This window comes from Sus scrofa, chromosome 2 (genome assembly GCF_000003025.6).
Source record: "Sus scrofa isolate TJ Tabasco breed Duroc chromosome 2, Sscrofa11.1, whole genome shotgun sequence".
NCBI lineage: Eukaryota > Metazoa > Chordata > Mammalia > Artiodactyla > Suidae > Sus > Sus scrofa.
The window spans coordinates 141,423,461-141,443,439 of record NC_010444.4 but is presented as its reverse complement, the minus strand read 5'-3'; the positions used below and the strand labels follow the sequence as shown (position 1 = coordinate 141,443,439).

The following is a 19,979-nucleotide window of genomic DNA, read 5'->3' as shown; positions in this document are numbered from 1 at the left end:
CTTGTTGTTTACCTATTTTCTATATAGTAATGTATATACATTAATCCCAAACTCCTAATTTACCTGCCCCTCCCTTTCCTCTTTGGAAACTGTAAGTTTGTTTTCTGTTAGTCCACTGCTGTTTTGTAAATAAATTCATTTGTATCATTTTTTCAGATTCCACATACAAGTGACATCGTATTAGTCTGATTTATTTCACTTAGTATGACAATCTCTAGGTTCCATGTTGCTGCAAATAGCAATGTTTCATTCTTTTTATGACTAATATTCCAGGGTGTGTGTGTGTGTGTACATACATCTTCTTTATCCATACATCTGCTGATGGACATTTAGACTGCTTCCGTATCTTAGCTATTAAATAGTGCTGCTATGAACATTGGGGTACATGTATCTTTTTTTCCCCTTTTTTCAGCTGTACCTGTGACATATGGAAGTTCTCAGTCCAGGAATTCAACCTGAGTCACATCTGTGACCTACATCACAGCTGCATCAACACTGTGCCAGGCTAGGGATGGTATTGGCAATACCACAGAGACAAGCCAGATCATTAAATCCACTGTGGAGAGGGAACTCCCTGCATACATCTTTCTTTTTTTTTTTTTTCCTTTTTTGGCCACTCCTTGGCACATGGAATTCCTGGGCCAGGGATCAGATCCAAGCGGCAACTGCAGCAACCAGATCCCCAACCCACTGTGTCAGGCCGGGGATCGAACCTGTGTCCCAGCAATCCCAAGATGCTGCCAACCCTGTTGGGCCACAGTGGAACTCCCTGCATGTATCTTTTTGAATTAGAGATTTCTCTGGATCTATGCCCAAGAGTGGGATTACTGGATCATATGGTTAGCTCTATTTTTAGTTGGTTTTCTTTTCTTTGTTCTTTCTTTTTTTTTTTTTTTGTCTTTTTGACATTTCTTGGGCGGCTCCCGCAGCATATGGAGGTCCCCAGGCTAGGGGTCCAATCAGAGCTGCAGCTGCCAGCCTACGCCAGAGCCACAGCAATGCAGGATCTAGCCGCATCTGCAACCTGCACCACAGCTCACGGCAATGCCGGATCCTTAGCTCACTGAGCAAGGGCAGGGACCAAACCCGCAACCTCATGGTTCCTAGTCGGATTTGTTAACCACTGCGCCACGATGAGAACTCCAGTTTTCTTTTCTTTTTTTTTTAAGGACTCTCCATACTGCTTTCCACAGTGGCTTCACCAATTTATATTCCCACCAATAGTGTTCACTCTTCTCCACACTCTTTCCAGCATTTATTATTTGTAGACTTTTTAATAATGGCCATTCTGGCTAGTGTGAGGTGATACCTCGCCATAGTTTTGTTTTACATTTCTCTAATTATTAGCAATATTAAGCATCTTTTCACGTGCCTATTGGCAATCTGTATGTTTTCTTTGGAGAAAGGTTATGTCTAGGTCTTCCGGTAACCTTTCTAAAAAATATTAAGCCGATGATACATCTTGAAAATTAATTCTCTGTCGGTTGCATTCTTTGGAAATATCTCCTCCCACTCCATAGGCTGTCTTTTCATTTTGTTTATGGTTTCCTTCGCTGTGCAGAAGATTTTAAGTCCCATTTGTTTATTTTTATCTTTATTTCCATTACTCTAAGCGATGGACCTAAAAAGATATTGCTGCAATTTATGTCAAAGTGTGTTCTGCCTATGTCTTCCTCTAGAAATTTTATGGTGTCCAGTCTTACATCTTTAACCCACTGTGAGCTTATTTTGTATATGGTATTAAAGAATGTTCTAATTTGATTCTTTTAGCTCTCCAGTTTTCCCACCATCACTCATTTAAGAGACTGTCCCTTGTATACTCTTGCCTCCCCCACTGTAAATTGACCAGAGTGAGTAAGTTTGTTTCTGGGTTTTCTATGCTATTCCATTGATCTATATATCTGTTTTTATGCCAGCACCATACTGTTTTGATGACTATAGTTTTATAGTATGGTCTGAAGTCAAGAACTGTGATTCCTCCAGCTCCATTCTTTTTTCTCGAAATTGCTTTAGCTATTTGGGGTCTTCGAAGTTTCCATTCAAATTCTGAAATTTTTTGTTCTAGTTCTGTGGAAAATGCCACTGGTAATTTGACAGGGATTGAAGTAAATCTGTAGACTGCCTTGAATAGTATGATCATTTTAAGGGTACCTGTGTAATCTTCAGTTTCTTTCATCAGCATCTTATAGTTATTTCACAGTACAGGTCTTTCAGCCTAATGTTTTAATTTTGTTTTGTTTTGTTGTTTTGCAGTGCCTACAGCAGAAGTTCCTTGGCCAGGGGTCAAACCTGAACCACAGCAGAAACCCAAGCCACAGCAGTGACAATGCCAAGTCACTACTAGACCACAAAGGAACTCCTAGCATAAGGTTTTTTTGTTTTGGTTTGGTTTGGATTTTTACATGACCATACTTGCAGCATATTAAAGTTCCAAGGTCAGGAAACAAAGGATTATCTTACTTCGAGAACAGTAGCAAATATAAATAAATAAATAAAAATTAAAGAAGGAGTTCCTGTCATGGCTCAACAGTAATGAACCTGACTAGTATCCATAAGGATATGAGTTCAATCCCTGGCCTCACTCACTAGGTTAAGGATCTAGCATTTGCTGTGGTATAGGTTACAGACACAGCTTGGACCCTGAGTTGCTGCAGCTGTGGTGTAGGCTGGTAGCTGCAGCTCCAATTCAACCTCGAACCTGGGAATTTCCATATGCTGTGGGTGTGGCACTAAAAAGACTTAAAAAAAAAAAAAGCCATAGCTTGTTGTAGATAAAAGCTCAACTATTCTGACCCAGGGAAATACCCAGAAGGAACAATAGATAAGTAAGAAGGAGCCAAGATAACGACACAGACAATGTCTGACAGAAGAGGTTCAAGATGTAATAAATAGTACAGAAGATGATGGGATACACATAAAAGTGCACCTTTCATGGGCAAGTAAGGGTAACTACTGCCTCTTTTCTACTGCATAATTATCTCCTCATACAAAATAACCTTGAACGCCCAGAGGTAGACTGTTATACCATTTAATCTTTTATTTTATCCTTCCTTTTAGATACTTACTATCATCTCCAACAGGACCTGCTGAACACTGTGCTGGGGGTCCCGTGCCAGGTCGTTCAATTCCTTAAGGAGAGAAAAAAGAAATGTATTCAACATAAGTGTAACTTTTAAGCATTAATAAAACTGTTTCTATTACCAATAACCAATAATATTCTCTGTCCCACCAGTAAAGCTCCTTTGTTTTTAACTTAAGGAGCACCTTTTCAAGTCAGAGAGAGGTAGCCTGATGAAATATTTAAAGTATTCTTGAATGCAAATGCATGTTTTAAAAAAGTAGACGACTTTTGCTTCAAATGTTCAGAGCTTAGGGGGTATTAAATATAAGAAAGGTAAACAGGTATAATGTACTAAAGTATCACAAATTGTTTTATTTTTATTATTTTTAATATATATGTTGTTTTATTTATTTATTTTAGTTTTCGGCTTTTTAGGGCCCACCTGGGGCACAAGGAGGTTCCCAGGCAAGGAGTCGAATCTGAGCTACAACTGCTAGTCTATGCCACGGCCACAGCCACAGCCACGTGGGATCTGAGCCACGTCTGCAACCTATACCACAGCTCATGGCAATGCCAGATCCTTAACCCACTGAGCAAGGGCAGGGATCAAACCCGTATCTTTATTGATATTAGTCGGATTCATTTCACTGTGTCACAAAGTGAATTCCTGTCTTCTTTAAAAAAATTGTTTTTAATTAAAATATCGTTCATTTACAATGCTATGTCAGTTTCTGCTGTACAGCAAAGCACAGAAACTGTTTTAAGGTAACCTTCGCTTACTAGTTTTAGATCCATAGCCAGCTTTTGTACCTCAGAACTATTAGTTTACACTTGAGACAAGCACTTGAAGTCATAGATGTTCCAATCTATATGAGACCACCTGACAAGATGCTGATATGTTTTCAGCTCATATCCAACCACCAGAGCTTCAAAAGTAGTAGAAAAAATTTAAAAAGGGATATATTACAAAGACTGGCTGAATATAACCCATCAGTTTTGTAATCAGAGACAGATCTACTTGGAGTAATGCTCTACAACTAGCTGCCAGCTTCTTTGCTATTTTAACACACGAACCCCACAAACTTGACATTTGCTATTGGGTGGGGATGCCCAAAAAGCCACAAAGCAAGAAATCATACTATATTCCCTTTCCCCTTGGCTTGGCATTTGAGATAAAAACAAGTTCTGAGGAAAGACTAGTTTTAATTGCATTTTAAGACTACAACAGTATAAAGAGTAAAAATCTTTTATTTTAAAAGCACAATAAAAACTATTTCAGGAGTTCCCATTTTGGCGCAGAGGAAACAATCCGACTAGGAACCATGAGGTTTCGGGTTCGATCCCTGGCCTCGTTCAGTGGGTTAAGGATCCTTCGTTGCCGTGAGCTGTGGTGTAGGTCACAGACACGGCTCAGATCCTGCGTTGCTGTAGCTGTGCTGTAGGCTGGCAGCTGTAGCTCGGATTCGATCCCCTAGCCTGGTAACCTCCATATGCTGTGAGTGGGGCCCTAAAAAGCAAATACCAACAACAACAAGGAACTATTTCAAATCTCATTAATGAGTTACATAAATATAATTAATTTGCATCATATAGATATTTCTGTAAGCCCCTTCTTCTGAGTTAACTTATTCAACCAGTCATTTGGGTACATCAATTACTCTGTTTTATCCTGTCTGTAAGCCTGGAGGGCAAAGCATAAAATAGAAAAATAAAGTCCTGTTCTGTTTTGTTTGGCTGTGCATGCGGCATATGGAAGTTCCCAGGCCTGGGACGGAATCTGCACCAGAGCAGTGACAACACCAGATCCTTAACCCACTGAGCCACCAGGGAACTCCAAAGTCAAGTGTTTGTTTTTGTTTTTGTGGTCTTTCGTCTTTTTAGGCCTGTGCCTGGGACATATGGAGGTCCCCAAGCTAGGGGTCCAATCGGAGCTACAGCTGCTGGCCTACACCACAGCCACAGCAACATGGGATCCGAGCCGCATTTGATCAAACCTGCAACTTTATGGTTCCTGGTCAGATGAGTTTTCACTGTGCCACAACAGGAACTCCCCAAGATAAGTTTTAATAGTTCTGAATTTTGCAATATAGATCAAGGATCTTTGGTAGTAATAATCAGGATGAGAAGATTTAAGCAGAGATTATGATTCACAGCATTAGGCCACCAATCATAATTTCAATAAAATTAATTTTTTTTTTTTTTTTTTTTGTCTTTTGTTGTTGTTGTTGTTATTGTTGCTATTTCTTGGGCCGCTCCCGCGGCATATGGAGGTTCCCAGGCTAGGGGTTGAATCGGAGCTGTAGCCACCGGCCTACGCCAGAGCCACAGCAACGCGGGATCCGAGCCGCGTCTGCAACCTACACCACAGCTCACGGCAACGCCGGATCGTTAACCCACTGAGCAAGGGCAGGGACCGAACCCGCAACCTCATGGTTCCTAGTCGGATTCGTTAACCACTGCGCCACGACGGGAACTCCTAAAATTAATTTTTTATAAAAAAAGACACAAAGTATCTAAAACAAGGAAAATATGTAATTAGTAATTAGAGTGTTTTATATGTTCTACTATATCATGCTTTATTTTTAGTATGAATCTAAAAATATTAAAAATGTACAAGTGAGAATGTTTGAGAATCTAAATATTGCCCAGGAAATTAAGCTTAACTTCCTTTAAGAATGACCTGCAGAGAGTTCCCTGGTGGTCCAGTGGTCAGGACTTGGAGCTTTCACCACTGTGGCCCAGGTTCAAGCCCTGGTCTGGGAATTCAGATTCCCACATCAAGCTACTGCATACCATACACCCAAAAAAGGAATGAACTGCAAAGAAAGAACAGCTAAACCAGGAGTAGCTCTCAAAAATGAGGTCCTGGCAAAGCAGCATCATTATCACAAGAAAACTTATTAGAAATGCAGATTCTCAGGCTCTAACCACATCTACTGAATCAGAAACTACAGAATAGCCTAACAATATGAATTTTAACAAGTACCCCAGTAAATTTTGATGTATAAGAAATTCTGACTGGCTTTATATCTGACAAAATTAAGCATCAGAGACAAAAGATAATGCTAGAAAACCGACTACTGGAAAGACAAAGTGTAGGGAAGGTGAAGGGCAAAAGGAAGCACAAAATGAAATCAAGAAAAGGGTAAGATTTAGAAAGATAAGGTGTGCTCCTTGTTTTCAAGACACACTGAAGGGAAGCAGTCTGTCACTACCACAGTATTGAATTCTCCTTGCCCCACTCCTATCTTACCAGAGTTGCAACAGAAATGTTAATTTATGTGTCCAAATACTTGAAGCTAGTATTTTAAAATAACTGCTAGGGTATTTAGCAGTACCTGCTGTGGCTCAGTGGAAATGAACCCAACTAGTATCCACGAGGATGTGGGTTCAGTCCCTGGCCTCACTCAGTGGGTCAAGGTATGGTGTTGCCCCTAGCTGTGGTGTAGGTCATAGATGCGGCTCAGATCCCAGGTTGCTGTGGTTGTGGCGTAGGTCAGCAGCTGCAGCTGCAATTCAATCCTAGCCTGGGAACTTCCATACGCAGTGGGTGCAGCCTTAAAAAGCAAAATAAATAAATAAATAAATTAATTAAAGTAAATAAAAATAAGTGCTAGGGCATTTAAAATTACAAATTTTTAAAACAGTAAATATAGTAACTCATAGTTATCTATAATTTCTGACAGTATAAAATTAAAGAATCTCAAATTATCAGGTGCTGATAGACTTAATCCCTTTGCACACTCAAAAAAAATTTTTTTTTTTAGTCTTTTTAGGGCCACACCCATGGCGTATGGAAGTTCCCAGACTAGGGGCTGAATCAGAGCTATAGCTGCCGGCCTGTTCCACAGCCACAGCAGTCACACAGGATCCAAGCCACATGTGCAATCTATACCAAATCCCTAATCCACTGAGCGAGGACAGGGACTGAACTCACATCCTTAAGGATACTAGTCTAGTTCACTGCCACTGAGCCACAGTGGGAACTCCTCAAATATTTTCTATTTACCTTTCAATAACACTGCCTTCTATTTTAAAGACAAATTGATGGAGGAGTTCCCGTTGTGGCACAGTGGTTAACGAATCTGACTAGGAACCATGAGGTTGCGGGTTCGGTCCCTGCCCTTGCTCAGTAGGTTAAGGATCCGGCGTTGTCGTGAGCTGTGGTGTAGGTCACAGACATGGCTGGGATTCTGCATTGCTGTGGCTGTGGTGTAGGCCAGCAGCTGTAGTTCTGATTTGACCCCGAGCCTCTATATGCCGCCAGTGCGGCCTTAAAAAGACCAAAAAAAGGAAAAAAAAAAAACTCAAGTCAACTGAAAGTACAGAAAATACCTACCACAAACCCAAACCTATCGCCTAGCCCTGGCCAATCTAAACAGTGAATTCCCTGGTGGCTCAGTGGGTTAACATGTCACTGCCATGGCTCAGGTCACTGCTATGGCACAGCTTGGATCCCTGGCTTAGGAACTTCCCCTGCTATGGATGTGGTAAAAACAAACACACACTGCTATATTCTGAATCTTTTTTGGTCATACCTTGGCATACAGAGTTCCCGGGTCAGGGACTGAATCCGAGCCACAGAACTGACCTACTTTTTTTTCCTTTCTTTTTAGGGCTGCACACACAGCATAAAGAAGTTCCCAGGCTAAGAGTCGAATTGGAGCTGCAGCTGCCAGCTATACCACAGCCACAGCAATGCAGGATCTGAACCGTGTCTGCAATCTACACCAAAGCTCACAGCAATGCCGGATCTCCAACTCACCAAGTGAGGCCGGGGACTGAACCCACATCCTCATGGAAACTAGTCAGATTCGTTTCTGCTGAGCCAAGACAGGAACTCCCATGACCTACGTTTTAATACCTGATTCTTTTTTTAATTTTGTCTTTATTTGCCTTTTGAGGGCCGCTCCTGCAGCATATGGAGGTTCCCCGGCTAGGGGTCGAATCGAAGCCGTGGCCACTGGCCTACACCAAAGCCACAGCAACGCGGGATCCAAGCCACGTCTTCAACCTTCACCACAGCTCAGGGCAACGCCGGATCCTTAACCTGCTGAGCAAGGGCAGGGATCGAACCCGCAACCTCATGGCTCCTAGTCAGGTTCGTTAACCACTGCGCCACGATGGGAACTCCAATACCCGATTCTTAACCCACTGTGCTGGGCATCAAACCTGCACCCCAGCTGGGCCACAACAGAAACTCCAACTCTGGATCTTTAAGAAGTCTCCTGTGCATTCTCTACAAAGTAATGATTACCTTGAATTTAGTGTTTATTATTCCCCTTTTTTAAAAAAACTAGATAAACATTTTTAATCTTTAAATTATATGTAATGTAAATCATAAAGATTTTACAATTTTTACTATCATCTAAAGATAAAACAATCAGTAGACAAAACCACATATAGTCCATTAAAACTGAGGTTTTGTTATATTCTGTGTTGTTATATTTTTAAAAGCAGCCACCACCACTAAACACACTATTTCTTAAAGAATATAAAACTTTTAACAGAAAAAGCCTGTTCTTATACTTACTTGAAAGCTTACTTAAAAGTTCCATCTAAGACATTATTCACTCAGATTTTTCTAATTTATTTGCAGAGTAAGCTTTAATCTTCAAATGCAGAATAATTCAAGTAACTTAAAAATTGAGGTTTCTAGAGGAGTTATTCATTTTAATTCTCTTATTACACATATATGTAACATATATATTCAATTACACACACACACACACACCCATCTGCCACATATATACATATATACCATACTCTATTTTTATGCTTGCATTGGTGTGGTCCATTTGTTACAATTGATGAAACAATACAGGTATATTATAATTAACCAAATTCCAAGTTCACATTAAGCTTCACTCATTCTTTTGTACACTGGATAGACTTGACAAATGTTTATTCAATTGGATTCACCATTCCAATTTCATACAGTGTGGTTTCTGTGCTATATTTTTACTTTTTAATTTTTATTTATTTATTTATTCTTTGTTTTGCTTGGTAGAAATTTATTTATTTTTTTATTACTCAAATGATTTTATCTCATCTGTAGTTGTATAATGATCCTAACAGTCTGATTTCATAGGATTTCTATCCCACAGCCCAAGCACATCCCCCCACCCCTCAAACTGTCTCCTCCAGAGACCATGTTTTTCAGTGTCTGTGAGTCAGCATCTGTTCTGCAAAGATAGTGTTTATTATTCTCTTAACAGTCTTTTTTGTTATTGTTGTCTTTTTAGGGCCTCACCCAAAGCCTATTTAGTTCCCAGGTTAGGAGTCAAATCGGAGCTATAGCTGCCAGCCTACACCACAGCCGCAGCCACGCCTGATCCTCAAGCCACTGAGTGAAGTCAGGGATCAAACCCAAGTCCTCATGAATACTAGGTTGAGTTTGTTTCCCGCAGCGCTACACCGGAACTCCTATCATACTTCTAAACTTTTATTCAAAAAGCGTTACATTGTATACTTCGCTTTTCCCTCAACATATTAAGACATTTTTCCACCAAGATCTAGTTTTTTCCTTTTTACTACTGTTTATTTTGCTAGTGGATTTTTTTTTTTTTTTGGTCTTTTTGCCATTTCTTTGGACCACTCCCTCGGCATATGGAGGTTCCCAGGCTAGGGGTCCAATCAGAGCCGTAGCCGCTGGCCTACGCCAGAGCCACAGCAACGCAGGATCCGAGCCGCGTCTGCAACCTACACCACAGCTCAACATCACAGCAACGTCGGATCGTTAACCCACGGAGCAAGGGCAGGGACCGAACCCGCAACCTCATGGTTCCTAGTCGGATTCGTCAACCACTGCGCCACGACGGGAACTCCATTTTTTGCTAGTGGATGTTTAAACAATGTTTGCCTTCTTTAGGTGACTGAAATTTTATTTCCTATATTTCACTATTATAATGGTAAATACTGGTTATACACACATTCTTGTATACCCCTGTGTTTTTCTAGATAAAACACTTCCCCAATTTAACAAGTACCCTCTCTCCTTTTTTAACCACACACTGATGCCTTTTATTACGTATGGGTTTCAAAAATTATTTCCTCAACCCATATATACAGGCAAAAATAAGTGTACCGTTCAACACTGGAACTTGAAAACCTGATGACTGCCTAGAGAAGGGAAAATTATTTCCAGAACATGCTTCATCAGGAGGCCAATTCATCTACCAACCTCCAAGAACATGAAAATGAACATGACAGACACTATCCTCCATGTGAATCTTCATTTACTGTCATTCGACAACCCTTCTTTGGGCCCAGATCAGCAGCACATTTCTTGCCAGAATCATTAAATGTCCAAGAAGACTTTCCTCACTATCATCTGCTACAGAAATCTGGGATGATATAAGTTCCTTCGCTACCACCAGAGAAATATGTTGGTGCTTGAAGGGAATCCCTTTTTAATTATAATTTTATCACTAACTCTATAGTTAATGTTTCATACAACTTATTTGCTATTAAACTGTTGTGTTTCAATGATCAAAGAGGAAACTTCTTTAGAATGTATAAATGGATGGCTCTTTTCTAAGTTTATAAAACAAACGAACAAACCCCGTGAGGGTTTTTTTTTTCTGTTTTGGCTATCCCTCAGCATATGGAGTGTCCGGCCAGGGATCAGACCCCAGCTGCAGTTGTGACCAAAGCTGCAGCTATGGCTACACAGGATCCTTAAACCACTGTGCTGGGCCAGGGATAGAACCTGCTTCCCAGCGCTCCCAAGACACCGCTGATCCCACTGTACCACAGTGGGAACTAAGTGTCCTTTACTAACTGGTCCTACCAAAAAACTGCAGAGGTTATTATACTGTAAATTTTGGAAACTAACCATTTTCATGTGTAATTATGTTAATGAAAATAAGTTTCCATAAGAATTGTTAAGATTATTCCATAACATGTTCTTGCTGATATGAGCAGGAGCAATAGGCCAAATCCAGTTCTTCCAAGTCTTAATATCATTTGATGTTTTCTCATTATTCTGCTCTTACGTAACTTGAAGCAAGTCACTCACTTTCTTCAGATCAGAACATTCACATCTATAAAACAAGGAAGTTAAACTAAACAGCATGATTTGGTTACAGCTCTGATTTGACCCCTAGTCTGGGAACTTCCATATGCAAAGGATGAGGCCTAAAAAGACCCCCCTCCCAAAAAAAATTCAAGGTTCTAAAGAATTCCTGCATAAAGAAAACACTACTATTTGGACACAAAACCAGGCTCTGCTCTTTTCTCAGCCCATTCAACCAATGCTACATTCCTCAACCAAGAGTTTATTCTCACAAAATGCCTAATGTCTGTGGGAAAGTCAGAAGTAAATCTGAAGGAACCAAGAACATTCTTTTATCCCAAAGAAATATTACTGATTTAGAATAAAAGATTTTGGGGAGTTCTCTGGTGGTCTAGCAGGTTAAGGATCCAGTGTTGTCACTGCTGTGGCTTGGGTCACTGCCACAGTTTGGGTTCAATCCCTGGCCAGGGAACTTTTGCATTTTGTGGGGGCAGCCCGAAAAAAATTTTTTTAAATAAAGCATTTTTAAGCATGACAGAGAAATCTACACAACATGGCTAATATTGTCCTAAGTTATTTCTTTTATCTATCTGTTGTCTATCTGGACTATAAATTATTTCAGTATTTTTTTTTCTTTATGTGGTAAAGGACACATAACATAAAATGTACCATCTCACCTATTTTTAAGTATGTAATACAGTTCAGTGGTATCAAATACATTCATAATGTTGTGTTCAAAGTGTTTTAAAACAATGTTTACATCAAGAGAAAGCCCATGTATGAGCAGCTTTTCAGATATGGTTTCCACAACATAAATTCCCTTTCTAGGCAGATTACATGTTTCTATTAATTTTCAGAGACAGTTTTTTTTTTTTTAAAGTTACGTTTGCCAAGTTCCAGGAAATCCTTACAAGCACTATTTGTGTGACAATGCTGATAGCTTTCAGCAGTGATCAAATATACAGCTGATATGTTTCTGGCTTAAAACAGTTTCTCAAGATTAAAAAGGGGGAAAAAACCACTTTTCTCATGAAACAGGTATCTTTTTTTTTTTTTTTTTTTTTTTGTCTTTTTAACTATTTCTTGGGCCGCTTCCGCGGCATACGGAAGTTCCCAGGCTAGGGGTCCAATCGGAGCTGTAGCCACCGGCCTACGCCAGAGCCACAGCAACACGGGATCCGAGCCGCCGCATCTGCAACCTACACCACAGCTCACGGCAACGCTGGATCGTTAACCCACGGAGCAAGGGCAGGGACCGAACCCGCAACCTCATGGTTCCTAGTCGGATTCGTTAACCACTGCGCCACGACGGGAACTCCGAAACAGGTATCTTTTAAAAGGGAAATGATATGCTATATAAAGATATTAGCAAAATTTGTCATTTATATAATCCTATCTGTTGTACTGTAAAATTTCAAACACTGAAAGCTTATATTTATACCACAACCTAGAAAGTAAAGCTAAGCAAGGTACTTATATTTATAAACTACATATGATCAAGGGAGTTCCTGTCATGGCTCAGTGGTTAACGAATCTGACTAGGAACCATGAGGTTGAGGGTTCGGTCCCTGGCCTTGTTCAGTAGGTTAAGGATCCGGTGTTGCCCTGAGCTGTGGTGTAGGTTGAAGACGTGGCTCGGATCCCGCGTTGCTGTGGCTCTGGCGTAGGCCGGCAGCTACAGCTCCGATTCGACCCTTAGCCTGGGAACCTCCATATGCCGCAGGAGCAGCCCTGGAAAATGCTAAAAAATAAATACAAAATAAAAAATAAATACATATGATCTAAAATTCCATGTAACAAAGGAAATCCTAATTATCCTAAAGTAAAATAAGGAAATCAAAGAATTTAAAAAATTTTAGGAGTTCCCGTCGTGGCGCAGTGGTTAACGAATCCGACTAGGAACCATGAGGTCGCGGGTTCGGTCCCTGCCCTTGCTCAGTGGGTTAACGATCCGGCGTTGCCGTGAGCTGTGGTGTAGGTCGCAGACGCGGCTCGGATCCCGCGTTGCTGTGGCTCTGGCATAGGCCGGTGGCTACAGCTCCGATTCAACCCCTAGCCTGGGAATCTCCATATGCCGCGGGAGCAGCCCAAGAAATAGCAACAACAACAACAACAACAACGACAAAAGACAAAAAAAAAAAAAAAAAAAAAATTTTAAAGAAAATTCTTTCCATGGATGGCTAACAGGCACATGAAAAAATGCTCAGTATCATTGTAAGAGAAATGCAAATCAAACCACTATGAGATACCACCTCACAATGGTCAGAATGGCCATGATTAACAAGTCAACAAATAAATGCTGGAGAGAGTGTGGAGAAAGGGGTATGCTCCTTCAGTGTTAGTGGGAATGTAAAATTGGTACAATCACTATGGAAAACAGTATTAAGGTACTTCAGAAAACTAAATATAGAACTACCATATGATCCAGCAATCCCACTCCTGGGTATATATACAGACAAAACTTTCATTGAAAAAGATAAATGCACCCGTGTTCAGTTCATTGCAACACTACTCACAATAGTCAAGACATGGAAACAACCTAAATGTCCATTGACAGATGAACGGATTAAGAAGATGTGTTATTGATTGGAGTTCCCATTGTGGCACAGTGGCTAACGAATCTGACTAGGAACCTTCAGGTTGCGGGTCTGATCCCTGGCCTTGCTCTGTGGGTTAAGGATCCAGCGTTGCCGTGAGCTGTGGTGTGGGTCGCAGACGCGGCTCAGATCCCACGTTGCTATGGCTCTGGTGTAGGCCGGCGGCTACAGCTCCGATTCGATCCCTAGCCTGGGAACCTCCATATGCCACAAGAGCGGTCCAAGAAAATGGCAAAAAGACAAAAAAAAAAAAAAAAAAAAAAAAGACGTGGTACGTATATGCAATGGAATACTACTCAGCCATAAAAAGACTAAGATAATGTTGTTTGTGGCAACAAGGATAGAGCTAGAGATTCTCATACTAAGTGAAATCAGAAAGAGAAAGACAAATACTATAGGTTATCACCTGGATGTGGAATCTAAACTATGGCACAGATGATCCTATCTACAAAACAGCAACAGATTATGGACATGGTAAAGGGACTTGTGGTTGCCAGGGGGGAACGGGGAGGGAGTAGGAAGACCATCAAGTTTGGGGTTGGTGGATACAAACTGTAACATTTGAAATGGATGGGCAATGGGCTCCATCGTATAGCACAGGAAACTGTGTGTGACTGCGTCCTTCTGCTGTACAACAGAAATGGAAGAAACACGGTACATCAACCATACTTTAATGGGGGAAAAGAATCTCTCTTAATCTGACTGCAGTGGCTCAGGATCCCGCAGAGGCTCAGGTTCTTGCAGTCATAAAATTTAAATAAATAAATGAATGAATGAATTCTTTAGACTCGGAGTTCCCGTGGTGGCGCAGTGGTTAACGAATCCGACTAGGAACCATGAGGTTGTGGGTTCGGTCCCTGCCCTTGCTCAGTGGGTTAACGATCCGGCGTTGCCGTGAGCTGTGGTGTAGGTTGCAGACACGGCTTGGATCCCATGTTGCTGTGGCTCTGGCGTAGGCCGGTGGCTACAGCTCCGATTAGACCCCTAGCCTGGGAACCTCCAAATGCCGCGGGAGCGGCCCAAGAAATAGCAAAAAAAAAAAAAAAAAAATTGAATTCTTTAGACTCATTACTAATTATGCAACTAGGCTACATGTTAATAAAGGGGCACAGGGAGGGAAGACAAGGGGGCTGGAATCAGGAAGTCAAGAGAATAACACAGTCTATATTCAGAAAGTGGGAAAACTCAACTACAGGAAAGAAGTTTTAAATAAAAGTGAGTTCAGACTTATATGACTTATATTTCCATAAAATAAATTACAGTTGAGCTATAAGGCATTCATATTGCTTGGCATGCTTAAAGTTTCACAAAGAAGAAACCAACATGAAATTCTGACAATGCATATTATTAACCGAATTATGAACCTGAGGTTAAAAATTGTTTGACAAAAGCTAGACCACAGTTGACTTTCAACTTTCTTCACAATAGCACATTCATGCTGTTGAAACACATCCACATGGAGTTCCCATTGTGGCCCAGTGGAAACGAATCCAGCTAGTATACATGAGGATGAGGGTTCATTCTTGGCTTTGCTCAGTGGCTCAGGGATCTGGCATTGCCGTGAGCTGTGGTGTAGAGTGCAGACCAGCTTGGATCCCTAACTGCTGGGGCTGTGGTGCAGGCCTGCAGCTGTAGCTCCAATTCGACCCCTAGCCTGGGAACTTCCATATGCCACAGGTGCAGCCCTAAAAAGCAAAACAAACAAACAAAAACAAAAAACCACACACACATAAAAACCATATCCATTCAACATCACTCATTATTAGAGAAATGCAAATCAAAACCACTATGAGGTACCACCTTACACCAGCCAGAATGGCCATCATCAAGAAGTCTATAAACAATAAGTGCTGGAGAGGGTGTGGAGGAAAAGGAACACTAGTACACTGTTGGTGGGATTGTAAATTGGTGCAACCACTGTGGAAAACAGGATGGAGAGTCCTCAGAAAATGAAAAATAGAACTACCATTTGATCCAGCAATCCCACTCCTGGGCATCTATCCAGAGAAAACCACGACTCACAAAGACGCATGTACTCCAGTGTTCACTGCACCACTATTTTCAATAGCCAAGACATGGAAACAACCTAAATGTCCATCGACAGAGGAGTGGATCAAGAAGATGTGGTACATATACACAGTGGAATATTACTCAGCCATTAAAATGAACGAAATGCTGGCATTTTTAGCAACATGGATGGACCCAGAAATTATCATGCTAAGTGTAGTCAGCCATACAATGAGACACCAACATCAAATGCTTTCACTGACATGTGAATCTCACATGGAATCTGAAAAAAGGACAGACTGAACTTCTTTGCAGAACAGATGCTGACTCACAGACCTCGAAAAACTTATGGTCTCCGGAGGAGACAGTTTGGGGGGTGGAGGGATGTGTTTGGGCTGTGGGATGGAAATCCTGCGAAATCAGATTGTTATGATCATTATACAACTACAGATGAGATAAATTCATTTGAGTAATTAAAAACAAACAAACAAACAAAAAACAACCAAAACTCTTACAACCTTTCTGGACCAATACAAAACAAAAAAAAACCAAAAAAACAAAAAAAACCATACCCACACTAAACACCTTCCAATGAAAAAGACTGCTGTTCACATACTGTTTTTTTTAAGATGGAAAAAAAAAAATCTTTCTTATTCCCCAAGGATTTCCTTCTTTCTCCAAGCAGCTTATTTATTAACTATTATACAAATCTAGTATCACATATGGTTCTTTATAGTAATATTTTACCATCAATTTTTTTTATCTACAACTATCAAAAGTTAACTTGTTACCCTTATCTCTACCCCTTGAAAGCTTAATTCTAAATTCCTTGAGTTAGAGACAAGGTATATCATATTCTTTACTGAATTTTCCAGATTAGAACATATCAGACACTCAAATGTCTCAATAAATGCCTACCACTGTATCAAAGAGAACTGGTGCTCAAACACCTGCAAATAAGATAATAAACAAAAGCACATAAACAACTTCCAAGGGGAAGTTCAGTCCAATTGGACCTCATCACCTACATTACGGGAAAGAGAAAGTCTATAGTGACATACAGAGTATATTAAGATTTAATTACTGGGAGTTCCCGTCGTGGCTCAGTGGTTAACGAATCCGACTAAGAACCATGAGGCTGTGGGTTTGATCCCTGGCCTTGCTCAGTGGGTTAAGGACCCAGCATTGCCATGAGCTGTGATGTAGCTTGCAGACACGGCTCGGATCCCAAATTGCTGTAGCTCTGCCATAGGCCATCGGCTACAGCTCCGATTCCACCCCTAGCCTGGGAGCCTTCACATGCTTCAGAAGCGGCCCAAGAAACGGCAAAAAAGACCAAAAAAAAAAAAAGATTTAATTACTGAAGGCAAATAGAACAGGTGTTTTGGGGTAAGGCTGGATAGCACCAGAGAACAAGGAGTTCATTTCTCTAAGTACTTCAGCAGCAATCACTTAGAGGGAAATGTTCTGTTAAAGATAATAGTCTTTGTTCATTACTGAAGATCAAAAACCTTTCCTAGACCTTATTTTATCTACACGAACTAACTTTTACTCATTTCAAAACCTTTTCTTTTTCTTTGGCCACGCCACAGCATGTGGAAGTTCCTGGGCCAGGGATCAAACCCTTGCCACAACAGCAACTGGTGCTGCTGCAGTGACACTGGATCCTTAACCCGAACTCTTTTTTTTTTTTTTTGTCTTTTTGCCATTTCTAGGGCTGTACCTGCAGCATATGGAGGTTCCCAGGCTAGGGGTCCAATCGGAGCTGTAGCCACCAGCCTATGCCAGAGCACAGCAACACGGGATCCGAGCCACGTCTGCAATCTACACCACAGCTCACAGCAACACCAGATCTTTAACCCACCGAGCGAGGCCAGGGATTGAACCTGCAACCTCATGGTTCCTAGTCGGATTCGTTAACCACTGAGCAACAACGGGAACTCCTGAACTCTTTTTTCTTAATTAGTGAGCTTTTAAATTTCAACCAGCCCAAGACTAGGAACCATTTGCCTGGAATACGCTGGCACCCCCATCTCCATGCACCTTTAGCCTTCAGTTAAATGTCCTTAGAGACAAATTTCTAAATTTCTTTAGCAACTCAGCATGGTTTATATTATTGTAACGTGTAATTATTTAGTCTCTTGACTCAATGACAAATAGGAACCTGACCTCCAGCACAGTTCCTGGTCTGTGGGATGTACCTAGTAAACATACGTTCAAGAACAGATTGTTACAATTACACACAGTAATTTTAAGTATCTAGAGAAAGATAATACCATCTTTCACTGATGATAAAACTTTAAAAAAATAAAAAAAATTCCTGAACTCAAACTGCATATTATAATCAATGGTATGTCAGCTTAACTGGCAATCTTTTTTTTCTTAGTAGTACATCTTCCAACTGACAATATCTTGGATTCAATGAGTATGGCACTTGGAAAGGCACTAATAGTCTGATACTGCAGCACAGGATCATATACTTAACAAAGAACAAGCTTAGAATTTTGGCAACCAAGGCCAAAGTAGAAAATGACTAAGTAAATGACAGAGTTAGGATAGGAAAATCACAACTTCTACAAAACTACTTCTACAGAAAGTAAGGGGACAAAAACATGAGAGAGGGACACATGGTACCAAAAGCAAAACAGGCAAAGAGCTGTTCCTTGCTAACAACTCCCAGAGTCGACTGTCAGTGGTAGCTAAGCTGTCAGGGCAAGTGAGACTCCACAGAGAAGCTCTAACAGAATCTGAAATTACCTCTCCTTTCAGTTACTAAGGCAGTGGTCAGTGCTCTGCAACACTATTTCCAAAATGAGGGTAAAAATAGCCAGGGAGATGGGAAGAGTCTATGCGCTAAAAGAAAGATGGTGGAGTATCCATGCCAAAAGTTTCCACCACTCACTAAGATCTGAAGAAAATACTGAAATGCTGAGAAAACAGCTCCCTTCCTGGTATTTGAATAACCAGGATCTACACCAGCTGATTCCATCTCAGTTAACAACTACATAGAAAACGAGTAAACTCTTAAAACTAGTAAACCGAAAGAACTCTTCTATGGCATCAATCACCAGGTACCACAGGCCCAGGACTGAGAAAACAGGGAACTAGTGCTACCATTATCTTGGTGTGCTTCTGGGCTACTTAAAGCAGCAGGACAATGAGGACCTCAAAAAAAGATAAAAATGACATCCTTTTCCCACTATATCCTATAAAACTATGCCCCCCTCAAAACCCCCCACACATATAATATTTTTAGTAAATAGCATATGTTTACATTTTTGTACTCTGATGTTTTGAAATGTATAAAAACTGTAAATCCTTGAAACAAAAATAACACGTATCGTGAACTTTATTCTTCAGTTTCTGTTTTTCAAGTTCTCCAACACTAACCTAAGGAGTTCAAGACAATGAATCTGCTCGCAGTTAAAACCAGTCTTCCTATGGACAATCTCTCTAAGTGCCCAAGAGTTAAGTGTTAAATTTTACTATGCAAGAAGACTTGCTACATACTCGGCAAAGCTGTCTCACGTAATGAGTCAAAGCACAGAAAATACAAGTTTTTTATTTATTTATTTTTTGCTTTTTAGGCTGTGCCTGCAGCATACGAAAGTTCCCAGGTTAGGGATCGAACTAGAGCTGCAGCTGACGGCCTATGCCAGCCACAACAATGACAAATCCGAGCCACATCTGCAACCTACACCACAGCTCACGGCCATGCCAGATCCTTAACTCACTGAGCAAGGACAGGGATCGAACCTGTATCCCCATGGATACTAGTCAGGTTCATAACCCGATAAGCCACGACAGGAACTCCCAGAAAAAAACAAGTTTTTTTTTTTTTTAAGAACCAATTCTCAAGCCTGAGATTATATTTTTAGAAGGACTATTCAAAATACCCACTGATAGAAAAAGATTTTTCAATCGCCCTAGAACAGTTCAACCTCTGAAATGAGACACTAAACGGTATTAACAAAAACGTGAATAGGTACATCTGAAGACATGTCTTTTCAAAGTTACTTTAAGAAAGCTTAGAGATAGTTCTTTGTTCAGTGACATCACTTAAGATGCCATTTAATCAAGTATCTTCTATACAGTAATAGAAACATATACTACTGTCTTGGGGCAAGATATTACAGTACCATGACAAGAAGACAAATGAACAGTCTCTATTTTCCTATGATGAAATTCACAATCTAAAAGGATATCCATTTCATCTGCAGCAAAGGCTGGGGGAGGGCCAGGCAGAAAATACAAGTCCATAGATAGGCTGGAGAAAGGTTTGGTATTACATGTTTCA

General features: G+C 40.7%; 1 protein-coding gene across 1 annotated transcript in view; it reads right to left on the bottom strand.

Moving 5' to 3' along the window:
* UBE2D2 (ubiquitin conjugating enzyme E2 D2) overlaps positions 1 to 19,979 on the bottom strand; it is a 61,885-nt gene that overhangs the window by 16,382 nt on the left and 25,524 nt on the right. Inside the window, exon 2 of the mRNA XM_005661722.3 lies at positions 3,066 to 3,128. Within this exon, the coding sequence (XP_005661779.2) occupies position 3,066 (1 nt within the window). The 5' untranslated portion in view covers positions 3,067 to 3,128. The remainder of the gene's footprint in view (positions 1 to 3,065; positions 3,129 to 19,979) is intronic.